The sequence below is a fragment of the Neoarius graeffei genome, chromosome 9 (assembly GCF_027579695.1).
Source record: "Neoarius graeffei isolate fNeoGra1 chromosome 9, fNeoGra1.pri, whole genome shotgun sequence".
In the NCBI taxonomy this organism is placed as follows: Eukaryota; Metazoa; Chordata; class Actinopteri; order Siluriformes; family Ariidae; genus Neoarius; species Neoarius graeffei.
Genome location: NC_083577.1, coordinates 35,905,243 through 35,927,216, shown reverse-complemented (window position 1 = coordinate 35,927,216; position 21,974 = coordinate 35,905,243). Strand labels below are relative to the sequence as shown.

The window sequence follows — 21,974 nt, the reverse complement described above, 5'->3', positions numbered from 1 at the left end:
GGTGAGAGCAGGGCAATGCAAAACACACATGAGCAAAAACAAGCACACACACGTCAGAAACCAGTGAACTAACACAACCGCTGAACTTTAGCATGTATTTCAGAACAGACATTCACCACAGCAACTTCGACAAGCTCTGACGCATTCGTGGTGACTGTGTGAACATAATTAGCCACATAAGATGTGCAAGTGTGAATATTTTATGAGAGAATGTGGAAAGATTTCTGCTGTGGTGTGGAAATAACTACTCTGTCAGCATCTGAAGGACCGGCTTTCTCACGCCATCAACTATCAAGATACAGTTTGAGCTCGTCTGTAGACTCTTTGTAGCTTTGGGCCTTGTTACTGATGGTGTTTCATACCCTGGAGGGTCAAAGCATTGTGGTGCTGAGTGTTTGCTTGGCTTTTACACACCAGCTCTGCTCATAACAGGTTTGGTAATAAGGTTTTGATTAAATTGCTTGAATCTGGTGTATTAAATAATGAGCCTGGAGTGAGGGGTATTGGCAGCAGAACACTGCCAGTGCCGTATTAAGCCAATGCGGTGCCCCTGGGCACTATACCTCAAGTGCCCCACCACCACCACCCTGCATGCACGCGTTCAGTAACCTCCTGCACACACTCACAAACCTTGCCCTTTGCTGTCAAAAATAGTAGCATATACATAAACAATAGTACACATAAACAAGGTCATTCTTCCTCATTGAAAATGTATTAAGTAGGCTACATCAGCCCATCAAATTCACTGAAAACAACCAACGATATGCATGTAGGCATATTGAAATGTCTCATTCAAAAATGAGCAGCATATATTTGTATGTCTCAAGGGGATCCTCGTCGTCGCCGACCCCTCGGCTAACACTGGCTGTGGTTGTAGCATCTCCCCGGCTAGTGCTAGCAGGGCCATCTCCCTCACTAGCATCGCTGATTTCACTAGCTTCGGCTTCAGCGCTGGTAGTGACAGCAGTTGTCGATGTTTTTATAAAAAAACGATCTAACACTGGAACATTTTTAATTGCAGCTACACGCCTGGAGTCTTTCTCTTTTTTTAATTTTCTCTTCGCACAACCACTCAATTGATGTCTGTCCATTTTTCATTTCTACCGCGGTTTTTAAAAAAATTATACATTTCACCGTAGGTGGACTGGCTCAACTGACAGGTTGAGGAAAGGGGGGTTAATGGTCACATAGGCCACTCTTGCTCAGAATTATGATTATTGTTGTTCTTATGAAATTAGTGTTCATAATGAATTATATATGACTATTTAACAATGTCAAGTGTATAACCATTTTAAGTGTACAAACATTCACGAAAAATATTTTTAAAGTTTCTGTCATGTGGTGCCCCCCCACTGGCTGTGAGTGGTTGGTGCCCCTGGGCACTGTGCCGCAGGCCCATATAGTTAATCCGGCCTTGACACTGCACTAACTGATCATTGCTCCTGGAGACTGTGAACTTATATGCATATAAGTGCTTATCTGTTTGTGCTTGTTTGTGCCAGCATCTGTACATACTTTGCATGTCCCGTACCTGCTAAAAGTTTGGACACACCTTCTAATTCAATGTTTTTTCTTTATTTTTATTCATGAAAAGTCACTTCATGTCTTAAAGTAATGATCGATGTTGTTTCTCTTTACTTAGGTGGGGTTTACATTAGACCGTACCAGCGGATCATCAGATTAACGTTTTTAAAACGATTAGTGTGCACACAGCAACGCCAATACACGATTCGCGCGCACATAGCAACGCCAATACACGGATACGCTCGGCTCCGCAGGCATCCTGCGCTCCAAATCACTCCGCCCTGAACAGCGAGTGCCCTCTGGAGGGTGCGCACTCCGGCCCTGCGCAGCTCACAGAGCGCGCGAGTGAAGTGCACAAGCAGTGATTTGGGACTGAGCCGCTGTGTGTGTGATCTCAGTGCATGTCGGGCATGCGCGTCACTTACCACTTGCAAGTGGAAGGATGGCAAGCCTAAAGACAATCATAACTACACAATGGGCAGTATTTGCATCAGTATTTGCAGTATTTTCATACTTTTATACTCTTTAATGAAAGGTGATACAAGGCGGAAGTCCGCGCCGTTTTTCAGCAGTCGCGTCACATGACCAACGCCAGCGAATCGGGAAGGTGGATGTCACAGTGACGTTGTCCAATGACGACGCCAGCTAGAGCTCAGCACAGCGTATCCACGTATCTCAATGTTTACACAGTACCGGACCAGACATGATCTAGATTGAATACGTGGACCCTGGCGGATTCCCGTTTCCCGGCATTTCCAGGCGTTTTAATGTAAACGGACAGTGCATCCGCGAAGAAAACGAGACAGATACGGTCTAATGTAAACTTGGCCTTAGTTGAGCGGTTCTTGAGGTAATATGGATTACTACAGTTGTGGAATAGGGCTTTTACTGTATTCTTATTACCTCCGCCAAGGAGGTTATGTTTTCGGTAGCGTTGGTTTGTTTGTTTGTTTGTTGGTTTGTCTGTTAGCAACATTACGGAAAAAGTAATGAACGGATTGCTCTGAAATTTTTTCCAGAGGTGTGACTGGGCACAAGTAACAATCCATTACATTTTGGCGGTGATCTGGATCACCTTCTGGATCCCGGATTTTTTTAAAGGATTCTTGGCGGAGGTCTGCACTCTCCGAGTGCTTTTCTAGTTATTTACTGTTTACGGTTTGATCTCAAATGCATTAAGAAGGCAAGAAATTGCACTACTTTTGACGGGGCACCTGTTAATTGAAAAGCATTCCAGGTGACGACCTCATGAAGCTGGTTAAGATAATGCGGATAGTGTGTAAAGCATCATCAATGTAAACGGTGGCTACGTTGAAGAATCTAAAATATGAAACACATTTTGTTTAACACTTTTTTGTTCACCACATAATTCTATATATATGTTCCATATTTTATTTCATAGTTTTGATGTTTTCAGTATTGTTCAATGTAGAAAATCATCAAAATACAGCAAAACTTATGAATAAGTAGGTGTCCAAACTTTTGACTGGAACTGTATATGAATTGATTTATATATGATAGTGTGTACATACCGTCCTCCATCCCTGCTTGTTATTTATCTGAAATAGAGCACACACCCCTCCTGCTGTCCTCACTTCCTGTAGCATGTCTCATTAGCTGCAGCCCAGCTTTTCTTGCTGCTCATTGACCTTTAAATATCTCAGTGATCCAGCTGTGCAGCAATAAGGACACACGCACAACATGGAGACTGCTGAAGCAATGGAGAGTCCCTAATGGACAAGGATCATTTTCTTCAATGAGAAAAGTAAACACTGGAATAATGCTTATCTAGAACAAATAAGAGGAGAATGGGTTTCGGTCACCTGGTCTGGCACAAAAATCAGCTGAAGGCCATCATAAAACATTCTCAGTCTGAAGATTGGAGGAAAATCAGATCGAAGGGAAAACAAATGTAATGAAAATCTACCTTAACCCTTTGATGCAAAACATGGGTCAAAAGTGACCCGGCTGAGTTTATATCTTCTATATCTTTGCAATAAATTAATTCCATCATTCAGTATTCAAGGTATTCCTCAATTAACTTGTTTTTGATCATCATACATCCTTATTTTATTTTTTCCTTTCTTACTTTTTGAATAAAAACCCTTTTTGTATCACTACCCTTCTAATGCACAACATGGGTCAAAAACGACCTGCATTCATCTCATCTCATCTCATTATCTCTAGCTGCTTTATCCTTCTACAGGGTCGCAGGCAAGCTGGAGCCTATCCCAGCTGACTACGGGTGAAAGGCGGGGTACACCCTGGACAAGTCACCAGGTCATCACAGGGCTGACACATAGACACAGACAACCATTCACACTCACATTCACACCTACGGTCAATTTAGAGTCACCAGTTAACCTAACCTGCATGTCTTTGGACTGTGGGGGAAACCGGAGCACCCGGAGGAAACCCACGCGGACACGGGGAGAACATGCAAACTCTGCACAGAAAGGCCCTCGCCGGCCACGGGGCTCGAACCCAGGACCTTCTTGCTGTGAGGCGACAGCGCTAACCACTACACCACCGTGCCGCCTGACCTGCATTCATTTTCCAGGTTATTTCATGTATGGCTGAGTGTTTCTATGATATACTTTTGAAATAAATTCATTTTGTCATTCACTTTTCCAAATATGCAGTAAATATCTTGTTTTTGTTTAGCACAAATAATTTTTATTTTTCCTTTCTTAAGTTATGGACAAGCACAGCTTTTGTAATTCTACATCAAGTTTACACACATGGGTCAGAAACGACCCGCATGCATTTACTCCAGCGTTTGGTGGGAACTGTGAATTGTGCTTGTGTCAGACATTTCACAGCTCAGCACACACAGCACCCTTTGCCCATCTAATACATGGAAGTAATGTTTTTCAATTGTTCGAACATTACCTTAGAAAAAAATTGATTATGTTTAGGTTACCTTGAGAGTGAGTAGATTATTTGTCAGAAAGTTACAAGTAATTACTATTAGCTACCTAGCTGTTGACATTATTCTACTTTAGTTAGCTAATTTTATTGTAGTTGGCTTAGCTAACTACATAGTTAATAAATAAATAACTGGCCCCATTCACTGCTAAACAGTGGCAGCTGGTAGTCTTTCAAACAGGGGAGGCTGGTCGGTTACGATATTTCCAGATTTTAAAAGAAAAAAACACATCAATTTTGCCCATACTCTTGCCTCTGATCTGGCTGATTGTTGGCAGGGTCACAAACTGTGAAATAACAGGTTCTTTTGGCCCATTAGCCTCCTGTCCAATATACATGATGGTGGTGTTGGGGGGGTATATTTTAACATTTTATATTTTAAAATTGTGGCATGTTGTTTAAAAATTGATCATTATTGAAAGCAGCTCTTTGTCAGGAACCTCAGCAGTAACAGCAGAGTGTTCTGGAATAGGCACAAGCACTGACCTTGGGGAGCCAAACATAGAGCTGGGTGCCACACATTTCATTCAATGACACTTTCCCTATATTTTACTTATTTTGACTGAGAAATGTTTTATTGACAATTTTGATAACCCTTCACTTTTAATCCAGGTCTGTAGTGTGAAATGTTCTCGGCTGTGTTTTTGTTTAAAAATGTTTTCCAAATTGTAGCTGTGTTTAATTCATATCCAGAGAAATATATATTCCAATATAATATACTCAGCATAAACATTTTAAATAGATTCTATATTTTTGGTCCATCCATGACATATTACTAAAGTAGCCTATTTACTGTTGTTGATGTGGGTCATGTATTATTCCCTACCTTTTTCACCAAGTCAATTTGAGGCGTTGGTCTACCCTGCTCTTTAATTTTAATTTTTTCCTCGAAAGGAAGACTGGCAAATGGCTTCGCCAAAATTAAATCAACAATGCTTGGCATCCGTGCGCAGCTTTCTTGCTAGCTGACTAGCCCCCTCAAGTTCAAGTTCAGTCACTCAAATAAACGAAATTTCTGGAACTAAGATAGCAAACTTGACAACACTATATTTACACTTTATTTACAATGAAAATATATACAAACTAGAAAAGCTGGTAGAAACCGTATGTAATGAATGAAATCGAAATGTAAGCTGATCTCTTACAATACACCACAGCACTTGCGAATCCACATGGGACTGAACTGAAATTCACCGCTGCCTGTCTATATTTGAAACGAGCTGTCAATCAAAGAAAATATCCAGCCGCTTTCACCAATCAGCAGTCTCCTCGCGGAAAGCTTTGCCATGTCCCTCCCACTGTGAGGCTGGGAGTCTGTGGGAGTCCGTGGGCGGGCGTTTTCGCAGTATTTGTCCAATAATCGTCTTGCCTTTTGATATTAAAAAGCGCATAGCTCCCAAATGCCATTGAAGTCCACTGAGGCTGGGCTGCATCGCGCTGTCACGAGGGGGAAAAACTCACGCACACATTAGGCGAACTGGGGAAAGTTATAACGGAATGATTTCGCACTGTAGTGGGTTGAGCACATATATTTCTATGATTCTGGATCTGAAATAGCAATGTTATAAGGTCGGCTATAACATAAGCCTAGCGCAATTCATCCTACACGATGTTTGTCATTGTTAGAGGAGGCTGAGCCTCCCTCGTTGTCTTAGAGCAATCGCCCGTGGTGCTAAAGTAATTACTTGAAACAAATTATTATTATAGTATTAAGACATTTAATTTTAAATCAGGGCGGCACGGTGGTGTAGTGGTTAGCGCTGTCGCCTCACAGCAAGAAGGTCCTGGGTTCGAGCCCCATGGCCGGCGAGGGCCTTTCTGTGCGGAGTTTGCATGTTCTCCCCGTGTGGGTTTCCTCCAGGTGCTCCGGTTTCCCCCACAGTCCAAAGACATGCAGGTTAGGTTAACTGGTGACTCTAAATTGACCGTAGGTGTGAATGTGAGTGTGAATGGTTGTCTGTGTCTGTGTCAGCCCTGTGATGACCTGGCGACTTGTCCAGGGTGTACCCCGCCTTTCGCCTGTAGTCAGCTGGGATAGGCTCCAGCTTGCCTGCGACCCTGTAGAAGGATAAAGCGGCTAGAGATAATGAGATGAGATGAATTTTAAATTACACTTGGATGACTCATGTGTAGTAATATAAAAAGTATTTTTGTTCATAAAGTAGGAAAGAAAAAATTAAATTAATGATTTGTGGTAATTAAAAGCAAGATATTTAAAGAATACTTGGAATATTCAATCATAAAATAAATTGATTTCAAAAGATAGAGCAAAGAAAAACTCAGTCAGCATGAAATAACCTGGAAAATGAATGCGGGTCATTTTTGACCCATGTTGTGCATTAGAAGGGGTGTGCATATGTTTTGCATCAAAGGGTTAAAAGGAAGCTAAGGATTGATAAGTTCTCTTTGTCTGGTCTGTGAAGTAAAAAATGTCAACCCCTGAACAAGCCTATAAAGTGCTCTCTGTCTGTCAGATAATCATTCCTAATAATAAATAACCTCTTCCATACAACCACCTGAAGGATTGTGCATTATCGTCAATCAAATGAACCTGATGTGACACTGTATGTTGCTGAGTGCTCTGTCCTGTGGCGATGAGAGAGAGAGAGCGAGAGAGAGAGAGCGCAAGCACAACTACTGCTGATATTAGATTTGAGAGGAGTGAAAAGTGATTCTGAGGTGGTAATGCCATGGCAAAGACAGGGCTGTGGTATCAGAAGCTTATTGTGCTGCTCTGATGGATGATGTGCGTGTGCACAGTAAGGACGTTAAGTTGATACAGATGTAAAAATACAAAGAGATAACGCAGATCTGTTTACACAAGCACATACGTATAGGCAGCAATAATACACACACACACGAGCCATACTGTATGCTATGTACAGTACATACTCAATATGTTGGAGAGTAACAGTGAAGTCAGTTATATCCTACTAGCTAACAGATTAGTAAACAGCTTCTTCCCCCAAGCTGTGAGACTCTACCAGGTCATATAAGACTTATTAGTAGACTCTTAGTCAACTAACAGCATGTCCTTACACCAATCAATCAAAAGACACTGCACTACTGTATTATAGCTCTTATAATGTTTGCATTTATAGTATTATTTACTTGAACTAGATTTTCACTATTTGCAAACTACACAACTGTATAAAGCTGCTTACGGCCCTGGTCACACGATTGGTCCCACTCCAAAAAATGTCATGTCTAACCTCCTATTAGATCTCATCTCATCTCATTATCTCTAGCCGCTTTATCCTTCTACAGGGTCGCAGGCAAGCTGGAGCCTAACCCAGCTGACTACGGGCGAAAGGCGGGGTACACCCTGGACAAGTCGCCAGGTCATCACAGGGCTGACACATAGACACAGACAACCATTCACACTCACAGTCAATTTAGAGTCACCAGTTAACCTAACCTGCATGTCTTTGGACTGTGGGGGAAACCGGAGCACCTGGAGGAAACCCACGCGGACACGGGGAGAACATGCAAACTCTGCACAGAAAGGCCCTCGCCGGCCACGGGGCTCGAACCCGGACCTTCTTGCTGTGAGGCGACAGCGCTAACCACTACACCACCGTGCCGCCCCTCCTATTAGATCATGTTAGATATTTACCACCAAAAGCACAACATGTCCTAATAGTGTTCATATAGGACTAGCTTGGGTATCAGAATGATTTTTTTCTGATCTATTTCCAGATGACCACAGTCACCCAAAGCCTCCCATTTGGCCATATGCCGTGTTGCATGCAGATAGAGGACCAGATAGGAACTGTTCATAGCTTGTGCCTGTTTGGCATCACCTCTAAATTTCTTGTTGGTTGGACTACTAAAGGGTGATAGTTTAAATGTTTAGTAAGAGTCAAGCTGCATGTTGAATGTCAGTTTCACCAGATGCAATGCAAGCCCGTGGTTCTGCATGTATGTGACATTTTCCGTAAACAACTTTAAGTTATTTCTAGTAGGCTGCTGTGTCCCAACAGGTAAGAACTGGAGTCATTCAAAATGCTCTCTGAGAAGGCAGAGTCTTTTTTATATATATATATATATATATATATATATATATATATATATATATATATGGCGGCACGGTGGTGTAGTGGTTAGCGCTGTTGCCTCACAGCAAGAAGGTCCAGGTTTGAGCCCCGTGGCCGGCGAGGGCCTTTCTGTGTGGAGTTTGCATGTTCTCCCCGTGTCCGCGTGGGTTTCCTCCGGGTGCTCCGGTTTCCCCCACAGTCCAAAGACATGCAGGTTAGGTTAACTGGTGACTCTAAATTGACCGTAGGTGTGAATGTGAGTGTGAATGGTTGTCTGTGTCTATGTGTCAGCCCTGTGATGACCTGGCGACTTGTCCAGGGTGTACCCCGCCTTTCGCCCGTAGTCAGCTGGGATAGGCTCCAGCTTGCCTGCGACCCTGTAGAAGGATAAAGCGGCTAGAGATAATGAGATGAGATGATATATATATATATATATATATATATATATATATGTGTGTGTGTGTGTAATACATAGACTTCTGAAACACTGAGAATTTTAAGATGTGCCATTTGGCCAAAGTTCCAAAGTTCATTTGACTATTTTCTGTAAACATTTATATCACATAGGGAATTTCAATTGCCTCTGTAACTGGGGTTCCGATTCTGCTGAAATTTTCAAGTTTTGCCACAAAGAAAGTGTGTTAACCTTGCTTGGATCATTGACAAGCCAAGGTAAAGTGAATTTTAGAAACATTGAATTTACACCACCTTCTTATTTGACGCAGAAGAGCCTTCTTGTATTAGGGTCTTCTAGGGTATTCCATCCATCCATCCATCCATCCATCCTGGCATATCACTTCAGTGATGTGCCCCTCTGACGGCTTCAGCCATCAAAGTGTCTCAGTAACATTACAGTAGTAGTTTCCTGTTGCCTTCTACTGGATTATTATAGAGGTTTTCTCCTCTCAACCATTCTCACACACACACACACACACACACACACACACACACACACACACACACACACACACACACACACACACACACCCCTATGGACAATTTAGAACCACCAGTTAACCTAACCTGCATGCCTTTGGACTGTGGGAGAAACCGGAGCACCCGGAAGAAACCCACGCAGACACGGGGAGAACATGCAAACTCCACACAGAAAGGCCCTGGTTGGCTGGGCTCAAACCCAGAACCTTCTTGCTATGAGGCTAACCACTTGCACCACTGTGCCGCCCTTCTAGGGTATTAGGAAATCAAAAAGTATTGCTGGGTTTCAGTCATGTGACTTTTCTTAGCGGTTTTACCAGAAGTGAAATAGCTGGTGGTCTAAACGGCTGCCGCAGTGCAAACAACTAGCAATAACTTATCAGAGTACGCTCGTAATCTAGAAGCCACTGCTCGCTTTAGATCTATTCAGAAGATTGCTATGTGCAATGGAATCGACCCCTAAGATTTGTCATATGATCTCGAAAACCACCCTTCAGTCGAGTTCCCCGACATCTCGAACTATCTGGTGTTGCAGACGTCCTTCTACACCACAAAACAGATGAAAGCGTGGAAGAATATGGAGGCTTACAGCTTTTTTGTATGTGGCTGGGTAAAGGACCTCGGTATCAAGTCACTGCTGAATGAATCTTGTATTGTTTTTGCCCGTCTAAGTATGTTTTTTTAAGCTTTTCGTTTGCGTCTTTACAACAAAGCGCTGCAAGTTGAAGTACAAACAAACAACAGTTTGCTTGATTTTCACTTGTGTTGGCTCTTATCTCTCAGGTAAATCATTCACAAAGCTCATCAGAAACTTCTTTAAAGACCTGGATCTTAGTTAAACAAGACGGAGAAGTGATCACGGCGCATTGTAACTGTACGGCTGGGTAAGAACTTTGTCGTGACCTTCATGCATATGGACTTTGTGAGGAGTAAACAAAGAAACGGCTGGGGACTTTAGCGCTTCGTGACTAAAAAAAGTACCGTAAAATAATGACACATAGCAAGAAAAGTACTTGGAAAACACTAAGGCCGTAGCTGAGAGGGAGATACAAACCTTTCACCAAGTGATCACTGCAAACTCGAGCGTGCTTCGACTCGGCTCCCTTCGATTTCAGTGAGAGGTTCAAAAGCCACCTTTCTTGACTTCTTTTTGTGAAATCCTGTGTTTGTTCACCCTTTTTTATTTGTTCATGGGGAACCCTGAAGAAACTTTTATCAGTTTCATGGTTTGATCGATTCATACAGCCTAAAACAACGCAAGTGTAAGGCATTTTTCATGCAAGCAATGCACCTTCTCCGTACAAACACTTTGTCAATTGACCTTTGGTAGACCACCAGCTAAAGTTTTGAATTACTAATGAGGCGGCTGTGACGTCATGTGAAACCCAGCAATAGTACTGGGTACATACAAGGATGTTTCAATTTCACCCCTTGTGCAACATAACTGGGACCAATAGCATGACCAGGGCCTTAACTAAATCTTTTTTAAATCTTTTTGTTTAATCTGTGTGTCTTTTCTTTCCTCTTGTCAGTAATTTACCTACTTGGAGTACCTGAGCATTGAAGGGCTCGCTATTTCATTTCGGTGTGCAATACACATAATGATAATAAAGCTGATTCTGACTTTGATTGCAATTCATCCTTAGTTGTACCCTTCAGCAAACCTCAGTACAGCAGTCACAGTTTTCTTTCTTCTTTTTCTAATCATGGTATAAATATGGAAAATTACCTCACCGTTTCAGTATTATTTTTTATTATTATGTTTGGTGGTAGTATTCATTATAAAATGATGTAGTTTTTATTTTCTGTACACTTTGAGGAAGAAATATAGCTTTTTAAATCTTTAAAACGCACAAAAATAGGTTTTTACTACACATAGAGATACAGAAGTCAGTGATGCGCTGAACATTGTTAGAACTTTTTTGTTTAATTACAGCCATTATAGCTGGCACTGTTAATGATCTCAGCAGGTGTCTTGCTTTTATGCTTCTGCATTGTACATTTGATTTTCATGAAATTATTGAAGTACCATTTAGAATTCATGCAATTTATTCCAATTATCTCATCTCATCTCATTATCTCTAGCCGCTTTATCCTGTTCTACAGGGTCGCAGGCAAGCTGGAGCCTATCCCAGCTGACTACGGGCGAAAGGCGGGGTACACCCTGGACAAGTCGCCAGGTCATCACAGGGCTGACACATAGACACAGACAACCATTCACACTCACATTCACACCTACGGTCAGTTTAGAGTCACCAGTTAACCTAACCTGCATGTCTTTGGACTGTGGGGGAAACCGGAGCACCCGGAGGAAACCCACGCGGACACGGGGAGAACATGCAAACTCCACACAGAAAGGCCCTCGCCAGCCACGGGGCTCGAACCCGGACCCTCTTGCTGTGAGGCGACAGCGCTAACCACTACACCACTGTGCCGTCTATTCCAATTATGTCAGGATATTTTAATTTCTATCATTTTAAAGCAATCAGGTTAAGCAGAGGATGCTAAATTGCTCCCAACAGTTGAGTGTGCCTTTTATGCATAAATCGGATATATTGGGGATAAAGAAATAAGTTTGTTTAAAATAGAAAATGCAGAATATATGTTTTGAGAGAGTGCATAGCAATCTAATGTTACATACAGTGGTGGAATGTACACTCACTGGCCACTTTATTAGGAACACCCATCCACCTGCTGTGCTGTTTGATGCAGTTGTCTAATCAGCCGATCCCTTGACAGCAGCACAATGCATAGAATCATGCAGATACAAATCAAGAACTTTAATGTTCACTTCAAACATCAGAATGAGAAAAATTGTGATCTCAAAGTGTGACTTTCACTGTGGCATGGGTGTTGGTTTGAGCCAGATGGACTGGTTTGAGTATTTCAGAAACTGCTGATCTCCTGGGGTTTTCACACACAACAGTCTCGAATTTACACAGAATGGTGCGAAAAACAAAAGTGAGTGGCAGTTCTGTGGCTGGAAACAAATACCTTGTTGATAAGAGAGGTCAGAGGAAAATGGCCAGATTGGTTCGAGCTACCAGGAAAGTTATAGTAACTCATATAATCACTCTTTACAACCGTGGTGAGCAGAAAAGCATCTCAGCATGCAAAAGCAGAAGAGCACATTGGGTTCCACTCCTGCAGCCAAGAACAGGAATCTTACAATCAAGAACAAGTTCCTATTAAAGTGGCCAGTGAGTGTAACTAAGTACATTTACTTAGATACTGTCTTTAAGTACAAATTCAAAGTACTTGTTATTTACTTGAGTATTTCCATTTTATGCAATTTCTATTCTACTACATCTCAGAGGCAAACCTTGTACTTTTTACTCCACTACATTTGTCTGAAAGTTGCAGATACTAGTTACTTTTCAGATTACGTTTCATACCCTTCCTGTCCAGTGAAAATCGTGTATCTCATCTCATCTCATCATCTCTAGCCGCTTTATCCTGTTCTACAGGGTCGCAGGCAAGCTGGAGCCTATCCCAGCTGACTACGGGCGAAAGGCGGGGTACACCCTGGACAAGTCACCAGGTCATCACAGGGCTGACACATAGACACAGACAACCATTCACACTCACATTCACACCTACGCTCAATTTAGAGTCACCAGTTAACCTAACCTGCATGTCTTTGGACTGTGGGGGAAACCGGAGCACCCGGAGGAAACCCACGCGGACACAGGGAGAACATGCAAACTCCACACAGAAAGGCCCTCGCCGGCCACGGGGCTCGAACCCGGACCTTCTTGCTGTGAGGTGACAGTGCTAACCACTACACCACCGTGCCGCCCCCGAAAATCATGTATCTCCAAATAATTTTGGATTTGAATGATTAAGTGTTCCTTTATGGTTTGAGAAAATTGTCCTACCGTACTTCTTAAGCTAAATAAACTATTTAATAACCCTCTTGGATTAGCTCTAAAATGCATTTTCACAGAGCTGAAACCAGGGCTGCTTTTCTGAGCTCATGAAAAGTTGACTTTTTTTTTTTAAGATAGTGGATCCCACAGGACAGTGATGGTCCAAATAATGTGATGATCATAGACAGTGTGATACTTTGCTGTAGTTTTAACTAACAAACCGTATATAAAGTAGTTAAAATTAGCTCAACCATAATCATAGCAGTAAAATGCAACAGTAATATTAATACAAAAACACCAGCGACCATTTTACTACACACTGACTACTTTTACAGTACTTAATACTTTAAGTACATTTTGCTGATAATACAGACTTCTACTTTTAAGTAAGGTTTTGAATGCAGGAATTTTACTTGCAGTGGCGTATTTTCACAACTTCCTTTTACTTAAAGAAATGATCTGAATACTTCTTCCACCACTGGTTGCATATTTGTGTGGTAAAACCTTTCACATCAGTGAATTTCGATATTTTCTGTCCAAGATGCACACTTATTAGCACACATCTTTTCACTGTTGCACTTGTTAAACTGGCTGCTTTTACAGGCAAATATTTTCCAGAACCGAGCCTCAGCGACACCTGACAGTTTTTCCCAGACTCCCACACATTTCTTGTTAACATCCATCCATCCATCCATTATCCGTAACTGCTTATCCTGTGCAGGGTCGCCGGCAAGCTGGAGCCTATCCCAGCTGACTACGGGCGAAAGGCGGGGTACACCCTGGACAAGTCGCCAAATCATCACAGGGCTGACACATAGGTGGGGTTTACATTAGACCGTATCAGCGGATCATCAGATTAATGTTTTTAAAACGATTAGTGTGCACACAGCAACGCCAATACACGATTCGCGTGCACATAGCAACGCCAATACACGGATACGCTCGGCTCCGCAGGCAACCTGCGCTCCAAATCACTCCGCCCTGAACAGCGAGTGCCCTCTGGAGGGTGCGCACTCTGGCCCTGCGCAGCTCACAGAGCGCGCGAGCAGTGATTCGGGACTGAGCCACTGTGTGTGTGATCTCAGTGCATATCAGGCATGCGCGTCACTTACCACTTGCAAGTGGAAGGATGGCAAGCCTAAAGACAATCATAACTACACAATGGGCAGTATTTGCATCAGTATTTGCAGTATTTTCATACTTTTATACTCTTTAATGAAAGGTGATACAAGGCGGAAATCCGCGCCGTTTTTCAGCAGTCACGTCACATGACCAACGCCAGCGAATCAGGAAGGTGGATGTCACAGTGACGTTGTCCAATGACGATGCCAGCTAGAGCTCAGCACAGCGTATCCGCGTATCTGCGTATTCTCAATGTTTACACAGCACCGGACCAGACATGATCTAGATTGAATATGTGGACCCTGGCGGATTCCCGTTTCCCAGCATTTCCAGGCGTTTTAATGTAAATGGACAGTGCATCCGCGAAGAAAACGAGACAGTCTAATGTAAACTTGGCCATAGAGACAAACAACCATTCACACTCACACTCACGGTCAATTTAGAGCCACCAATTAACCTAACCTGCATGTCTTTGGACTGTGGGGGAAACCGGAGCACCCAGAGGAAACCCACGCGGACACGGGGAGAACATGCAAACTCCACACAGAAAGGCCCTCGCCGGCCGCTGGGCTCGAACCCAGGACCTTCTTGCTGTGAGGTGACCGTGCTAACCACTACACCACCGTGCCGCTCTCTTGTTAACATTCAATCTTTAAACTCATTCCACAGACAGCTTTGTAGAACTGTATTTTATAACCAGTAAACACTGCATTAATGATAATAACCTTAGTGTGCAGAATGTGTGAAACTGGCTGAGGAGACCTGAACTTCACAAAAGTGTGTGTCTGTGACTAAGGGATAAATAAAATATCACACATTTAGTCTGAAGCTCCTTATGATGGAGGTCTCTGTCTTTACTTTGCCCTGCCACACAGCGCACTGTCGACCCAGCAAAGCACATTCACAATGAAAGTTATCATTTGGATCATAGCAGTAATTGAGTTCAGCCTTATGTTTGAATCATTAGTATCAGCTCAAACATAAGAGGGATGGAAGAAACCCCCAAAGCTCACAAAGCTGATTCATTTTTGTGATTTGCTCTGATGCGATTTGTGCTTTTTTTGCTTTATGTTTTCTTTTTTCGGTCTTTTCCAGTGGTTTTGATCAGTTGTATGCGTTTGAAAGATGAGCCAATTCAGCTTGTAGCACAAACCTGTCAAGAATCAAAGTCACAAAAACACTTCACTGATTGTATATGTTTTTGCAGTGAAAAATGAGGAAATTGGTGCTTAAAAAGGCACTGCATTTCCCTCATTATGGGCCAATCAGACTGCAACAGGCCCATTTGAAGTCACCAATTTCTCCTCAAGGAGTGAGTTTATAAAAAGAAAGCAATCAAATAAATCAGTTAGAGAAGATGGCTATTAGGCACCTACCCTCTTTCCTATCCCCTGATGAGTGGTTAACATGCAAGGAAAGGAGGGTAAGGAGAGAAAGGGGAGAGAGAAATAAGGGAAGGGGGGAGGAAGTTAATATAGGGAGATGGAGACCAAGCACACACCTTCGGTGAGGGAGGACACAGGCAAAGAGACCTCCATGCATGCGGCTGACTGGGCCTTGCGGAATGGCGGTCGTCCAGGCCCGCGGCGGGTGAGACGAGGCCCTTCAGGGGCCCCTGGAGCACGGGGTCTCCCAGATACACATGGCTGCGAAGTTGGACTAGTGCAATGTCCATTCACATGATCTGAAACAACGGGCAAAGCATTAGCACAAATGCAACCGAGCAAGGGAAACTCCGAGAGAGAGAGAGAGAGAAATGGACAGAGTCGGAGACAAAGCTGGTTAGGGTCGATGTAAAAGAAGGAAAGGGAAAGTAAAACATTATGGAGAAATGTAATGTAATAACAGAATTATTAGTTCTAGCTTACTGAAAGAACAAAATGCAAAACAAAGAAAGCAAAGTACAAAGCAAAGGAAGAGAAGAAACAGATAATGGTAGAGTTGTCATTCGCACGAAACTGGCATTGCAAAGGGAATTTCTCATCCTCTCTCAGTGTCTCTACTTTTGTGAGATTTAGAAGAGAGCACTACAATGGATAGACTGCTTTCATCTCAGAATTTTGAAAGAAGAAGAAAAAAAAACCCTCAGCACTGGATCGTTTCTAATTGTATACTGTTATGCAAAGTTAACAACCCGTTGGCTTAACATAATTTCAAGACTGCATTTCATGACCTTAGAATTACAAAGCCTTTATAGGTTATAAATAATGGGAGAACCATATACATGGCCCTCCATAATTACTGGCACCCCTTGTAAAGATTAGTAAAAAGGGTTCGAAAAAATCCACCTTTTGGTGAAGTCGCTTCATCTCACACTGAAAAAAAAAAGAAGAGAAAAATCCAACCTTTAATTGAAATAAATTTATTCAGAGGAAAACAAATCCCTCATCAAGAAATAACTATTTTCAACAAAAACACGTATCATGATTGACAACCCTGGAAATTATAGTGAACACAACGTGACTGAAGCATGTTTCCCATTTAAATTGTATATGTTTGAGTTGATTGGAGTGTGTAGGAACTTTCAAGCTGTAATCCATGATTAACTGGGGTACAAATATTAGGTGACACAGAGGCCAAATTCCCTTAGTCATCCATCAACATGGGGAAGCTAAGAGAACGCGCAAACCAAATGAGGGAGAAGTCTGTTGACCTTCATAAGTTATGGAATGGTTATTTAAAAAATAGCTACTTGCCTGAAAAATATCCATTTCTACTGTTAGGGAAATAATAAAAAAAGTGGACACCAACTAGAGCTGTTACAAATTTGCCTGGAAGATGACCCAAGTTTATTTTGCCCCCACGTACAGTGAGGAGGATGGTAAGAGTGGCAAATAAAAATCCCCAAGGATCAGTTGGTGAATTACAAGAAAAAAAGTAAAATCTCAGGGTTTCCAAATCTCCAAAGCCAACATCAGACTCCACTTCCATGCCAACAGATTATTTGGAAGGTATGCTGAAAAAAAGCGCCTTTTTTGTCAGTTAACCACAAACATAAGCACCTGAAGTTTGTGAAACGCTACCAGAACTTTGACTGGAACCGTGTTCTCTGGTCTGATGAAACAAAAATGAAGCTTTTTGGCAACAAACACTCAAAATGGGTTTGGTGTAAAAAGAAGGATGGCTATAATGACAAGAAACTGATCCCAACTGTAAAACATGATGGAAGTTCTGTAATGTTTTAGAGCTGTTTTTCCTCCAAAGGCCCTGGAAACCTTGTTACGATACATGGCATCATGGACTCCTTGAAATACCAGGACATTTTAAATCAGAATCTGGCTGTCTTTGCCAGGAAACTAAAACGGGGTCATCACTGGATCTTCCAGCAGGACAATGATCTGAAGCATATATCCAAATCAACACAAAAATGGTTCACTGACCACAGAATCAAGCTTATGCCATGGCCATCTCAGTCCCCTGACCTGAACCCTATTGAAAACCTGTGGGCTGAGCTGAAGAAGAGAGAGCACAAGAGAGGGCCGAGGACTCTGGATGATCTGGAGAGATTGTGTAAAGAGGAACGGTCTCAGATGCCCTGCTCTGTATCTCCAACCTTATAAAATGTTATAGGAGAAGACTCAGTGCTGTTTTACTGGCAAAGGGAGGTTGTACAAAAGTATTAAATGCAGGGGTGCCAATAATAGTGACATGTGTTTTTGTTGAAAATTATTTCTTGATGAAGGATTTGTTTTTCTCTGAATAAATTTATTTGAACTAAAGTTTGGATTTTTCCTCTTTTTTTTTTTTTAGTGAGATGAAATGACTTCACCAAAAGGTGGAATTTTTAAAGGAACAGTCCACCGTACTTCCATAATGAAATATGCTCTTATCTGAATTGAGACGAGCTGCTCCGTACCTCTCCGAGCTTTGCGCGACCTCCCAGTCAGTCAGACGCAGTCAGACGCGCTGTCACTCCTGTTAGCAATGTAGCTAGGCTCAGCATGGCCAATGGTATTTTTTTGGGGCTGTAGTTAGATGCGACCAAACTCTTCCGCGTTTTTCCTGTTTACATAGGTTTATATGACCAGTGATATGAAACAAGTTCAGTTACACAAATTGAAATGTAGCGATTTTCTATGCTATGGAAAGTCCGCACTATAATGACAGGCGTACTAACACCTTCTGCGCGCTTCGGCAGCGCATTGATATCTGAGCTCCGTATCAATGCGCTGTCGAAGCGCGCAGAAGGTGTTAGTACACCTGTCATTATAGTGCCGACTTTCCATAGCATAGAAAATCGCTACGTTTCAATTTGTGTAACTGAACTTGTTTCATATCACTGGTCATATAAACCTATGTAAACAGGAAAAACGCGGAAGAGTTTGGTCGCATCTAACTACAGCCCCAAAAAATACCATTGGCCATGCTGAGCCTAGCTACATTGCTAACAGGAGTGACAGCGCATCTGACTGCGTCTGACTGACTGAGAGGTCGCACAAAGCTCGGAGAGGTACGGAGCAGCTCGTCTCAATTCAGATAAGAGCATATTTCATTATGGAAGTACGGTGGACTGTTCCTTTAAAAACCTTTTTAACTAATCTTTACAAGTGGTGCCAATAATTGTGGAGGGTCTTGTAATACTAAAGCCATAACAACCTGGAATAAATATAAATTTGATCATTTATAATGACTTGTATGGTAAAATGTCTTTTCATGTGTTCTAATAAAATATTGTTGGTTTGCTGAGGATGAGGAAACCCACATGGGAAGTCTAGGCCGCAGGTGTCTCCATATCCATTTCCCCTGGCTTGCACCATGAACCTGGACATGAACATTCTTACACGTGCCACTCCATTACATTGTTCTGAACTGCATCTCAGCATTTAGCATGTAGACATAAATGAATTAGTGTTACAGTACACTCCAGGGGAAACTTGTCCATAATAGAGGACTGTGGAGTGGCATATACCAAACCTAGATATACACCTAGCTGTATGCATGTATCATCACATAAACACAACCACACAAAGTCAGGATTTCCATTGGTTTTTTTTTTTCTTTTTTAGCTCGGGCTTACAGCTTCTTTCATACCCACATTCAGTAACTACTGTATAACCTGCAATATGCTTAAAAACCTGAACTACAGATTAGTCCGCTCTGTAGTCCATTCAAACCTAAGGTAAGCTTTAATCACTATTCTTATATAATTAAGTATTTCCACTCGAACAAAAGTCTTTATCCACACAGTCCATTCTTCTTAAAGTACAAATCCAACCTCCTGAAAGAAGGTGGCTTTTACTTCGTTACAATTAGCACAGCATGTCAAAGGCATTTGTAAAGAAGAAAAATGCTCATCCCTCAACCGAAGCATGCGAGAAAGACCAGAAAGGAAGAAGAAGAGAAGGAGCATAAAGTGGAATTCAAAATAGTGAGTGAGAGACAGATTTTGTAGATTTGAAAAGATAGAAAAATGATCCAATCACAATGAAGCAACACCAGAGAATGGTCCAAGTCAGTGTATGACTATTCAGAGCTAGAAGATGGTCCAATCACAATGGAGCAGGCGTTTCTATACTTAAAGAATGGTCCAGTAGGGTTAGAGTGTGGTTATGCTGAGGTATAAAATGATCCGACTTGGATGGAGCAAGGCTGTTTAGGGATAAAGAATGAACCAACTGTGATAGAGTGAAAGCAAAGTTATCAGAGCGACACTTTTCCAAGTAAAAATGGGTATGAGGTACAAACTACCTTTGTAAACACTTGCAAAATGTACACAGAGTATGCATTCAACAAACTGAAAGAAAGGTGACTTCAGAGACCGTACACAGAAAGAAAGTAAGTACACTGGTGTCTACCATTCATCAGTCTTGCCCAATGAGAGAAAGTGAGCTTAGGAATTTAAAACAAACAAAACATATGGAATTAAAAAAAAGCAACAAGGACAAACGAACCAAAAGTCCCTCGGCATGATCTCAGTAACAGTATGAGGAGAAAGGTAGATGAGTCGAAAGAAAGGAAAAAAGTTTAGAGATAAACTGCTCGCTTTCGGCCTACCGTACCAAGATCACTCTTAAGATCAGTGGGTAGACTTAACTTTCTGCCTGGTCCCTTTACTGAAACAAAAGACATAGGAAAAAAAGAGGTAATTAATCCATTAAACGAAAAGCAAAACGGAGTTTAAAACTGAACCCCAAAAAAAAAAACTACCAGGGAAAAGTAAGGAATAAGGTAAATGAAAATCAAATATTTGTAAAAGAATCAACATTCATGCATGCAGTGGTGCATACATGACCATGCTACTTCATGCTTAATCACATAACCACCAGAAAACAGAGATTCCACTCTACTTTACTATTTGAAACACAGACACTCACATATACAGGGTCTTACAAAAGTATTCATGCCCCTTGGTGTTTGTCCTGTTTTGTCGCATTACAAGCTGGAATTAAAATTGATTTTTGGGGGGTTAGCACCATTTGATTTACACAACACGCCTACCACTTTAAAGGTGCAAATTATTTATTTTATTTTATTGTGACACAAACAATAATTAAGATCAAAAACAGAAATCTGGAGTGTGCATAGGTATTCAACCCCCCCCCCCCCCCCCCCCCCCAAAAAAAAAAGCCAATACTTTGTAGAGCCACCTTTTGCTGCAATTACAGCTGTAAGTCTCAATTGGATTGAGTCTCAATTGGATTCTCAATTGGATTGAGCTCTGGGCTTTGACTAGGCCATTCTAAGACATTTAAATGTTTCCCTTTAAACCACTCCAGTGTAGCTTTAGCAGTAGGGTCATTGTCCTGCTGGAACGTGAACCTTCGTCCCAGTCTCAAACCTCTGGCCGACTCAAACAGGTTTTTCTCCAGAATTGCCCTGCATTTAGTGACATCCATCTTTCCTTCAGTCCTGACCAGCTTTCCTGTCCCTGCAGATGAAAAATGTCCCCACAGCATGATGCTGCCACCACCATGCTTCACTGTAGGGATGGTGTTCTTAGGGTGATGGGAAGTGTTGGCTTTGTGCCACACATTGCGTTTCCCATGATGGCCAAAAAGTTCAATTTTAGTCTCATTTGACCAGATAATCTTCTTCCATGTGTTTGGGGAGTCTGCCACATGCTGTTGGGCAAACTCCAAACGTGCTTTCTTATATTTTTTCTTTAAGCAATGTTTTTTTTCTGACCACTCTTCCATAAAGCCTCGCTCTGTGGAGTGTACGGCTTAAAGTGGTCCTATGGACAGATTCTCCCATCTCCGCTGTGGATCTTTGCAGCTCCTTCAGTGTTATCTTTGTTGGATCTCTGATTAATGCCGTCCTTGCCTGGTCTGTGAGTTTTGGTGGGTGGCCTTTTCTTGTCGGGTTTGTAGTGGTGATATATTCTTTCCATTTTGCTATAATGGATTTAATGGTGCTCTGTGGGATATTCAAAGTTTGGGATTTTTTTTATAACCCAACCCTGATCTATACTTCTCCACAACTTTGTCTCTGACCTGTTTGGAGGCTCCTTGGTTCTCATGTTGCTTGCTTAGTAGTGTAGCAGAGTCAGGGTCCTTCCAGAACAGGTGGATTTATACAGACAGCATGTGACAGATCATGTGACACTTTGCACACAGGT

The 21,974-nt window shown here is 42.1% G+C and overlaps 1 protein-coding gene across 3 annotated transcripts in view; it reads right to left on the bottom strand.

The window, feature by feature from the left end:
- Window positions 1-21,974, bottom strand: part of stxbp5l (syntaxin binding protein 5L) — a 294,368-nt gene that overhangs the window by 9,745 nt on the left and 262,649 nt on the right. For 2 of the 3 annotated variants that reach the window (XM_060928664.1, XM_060928665.1), the window contains one exon: window positions 15,918-16,100. In XM_060928664.1, the coding sequence (XP_060784647.1) occupies window positions 15,918-16,100 (183 nt within the window). Of the gene's footprint in view, window positions 1-15,917; window positions 16,101-20,415; window positions 20,470-21,974 lie in introns of all 3 variants that reach the window. The other variant, XM_060928666.1, reaches the window with a different exon arrangement.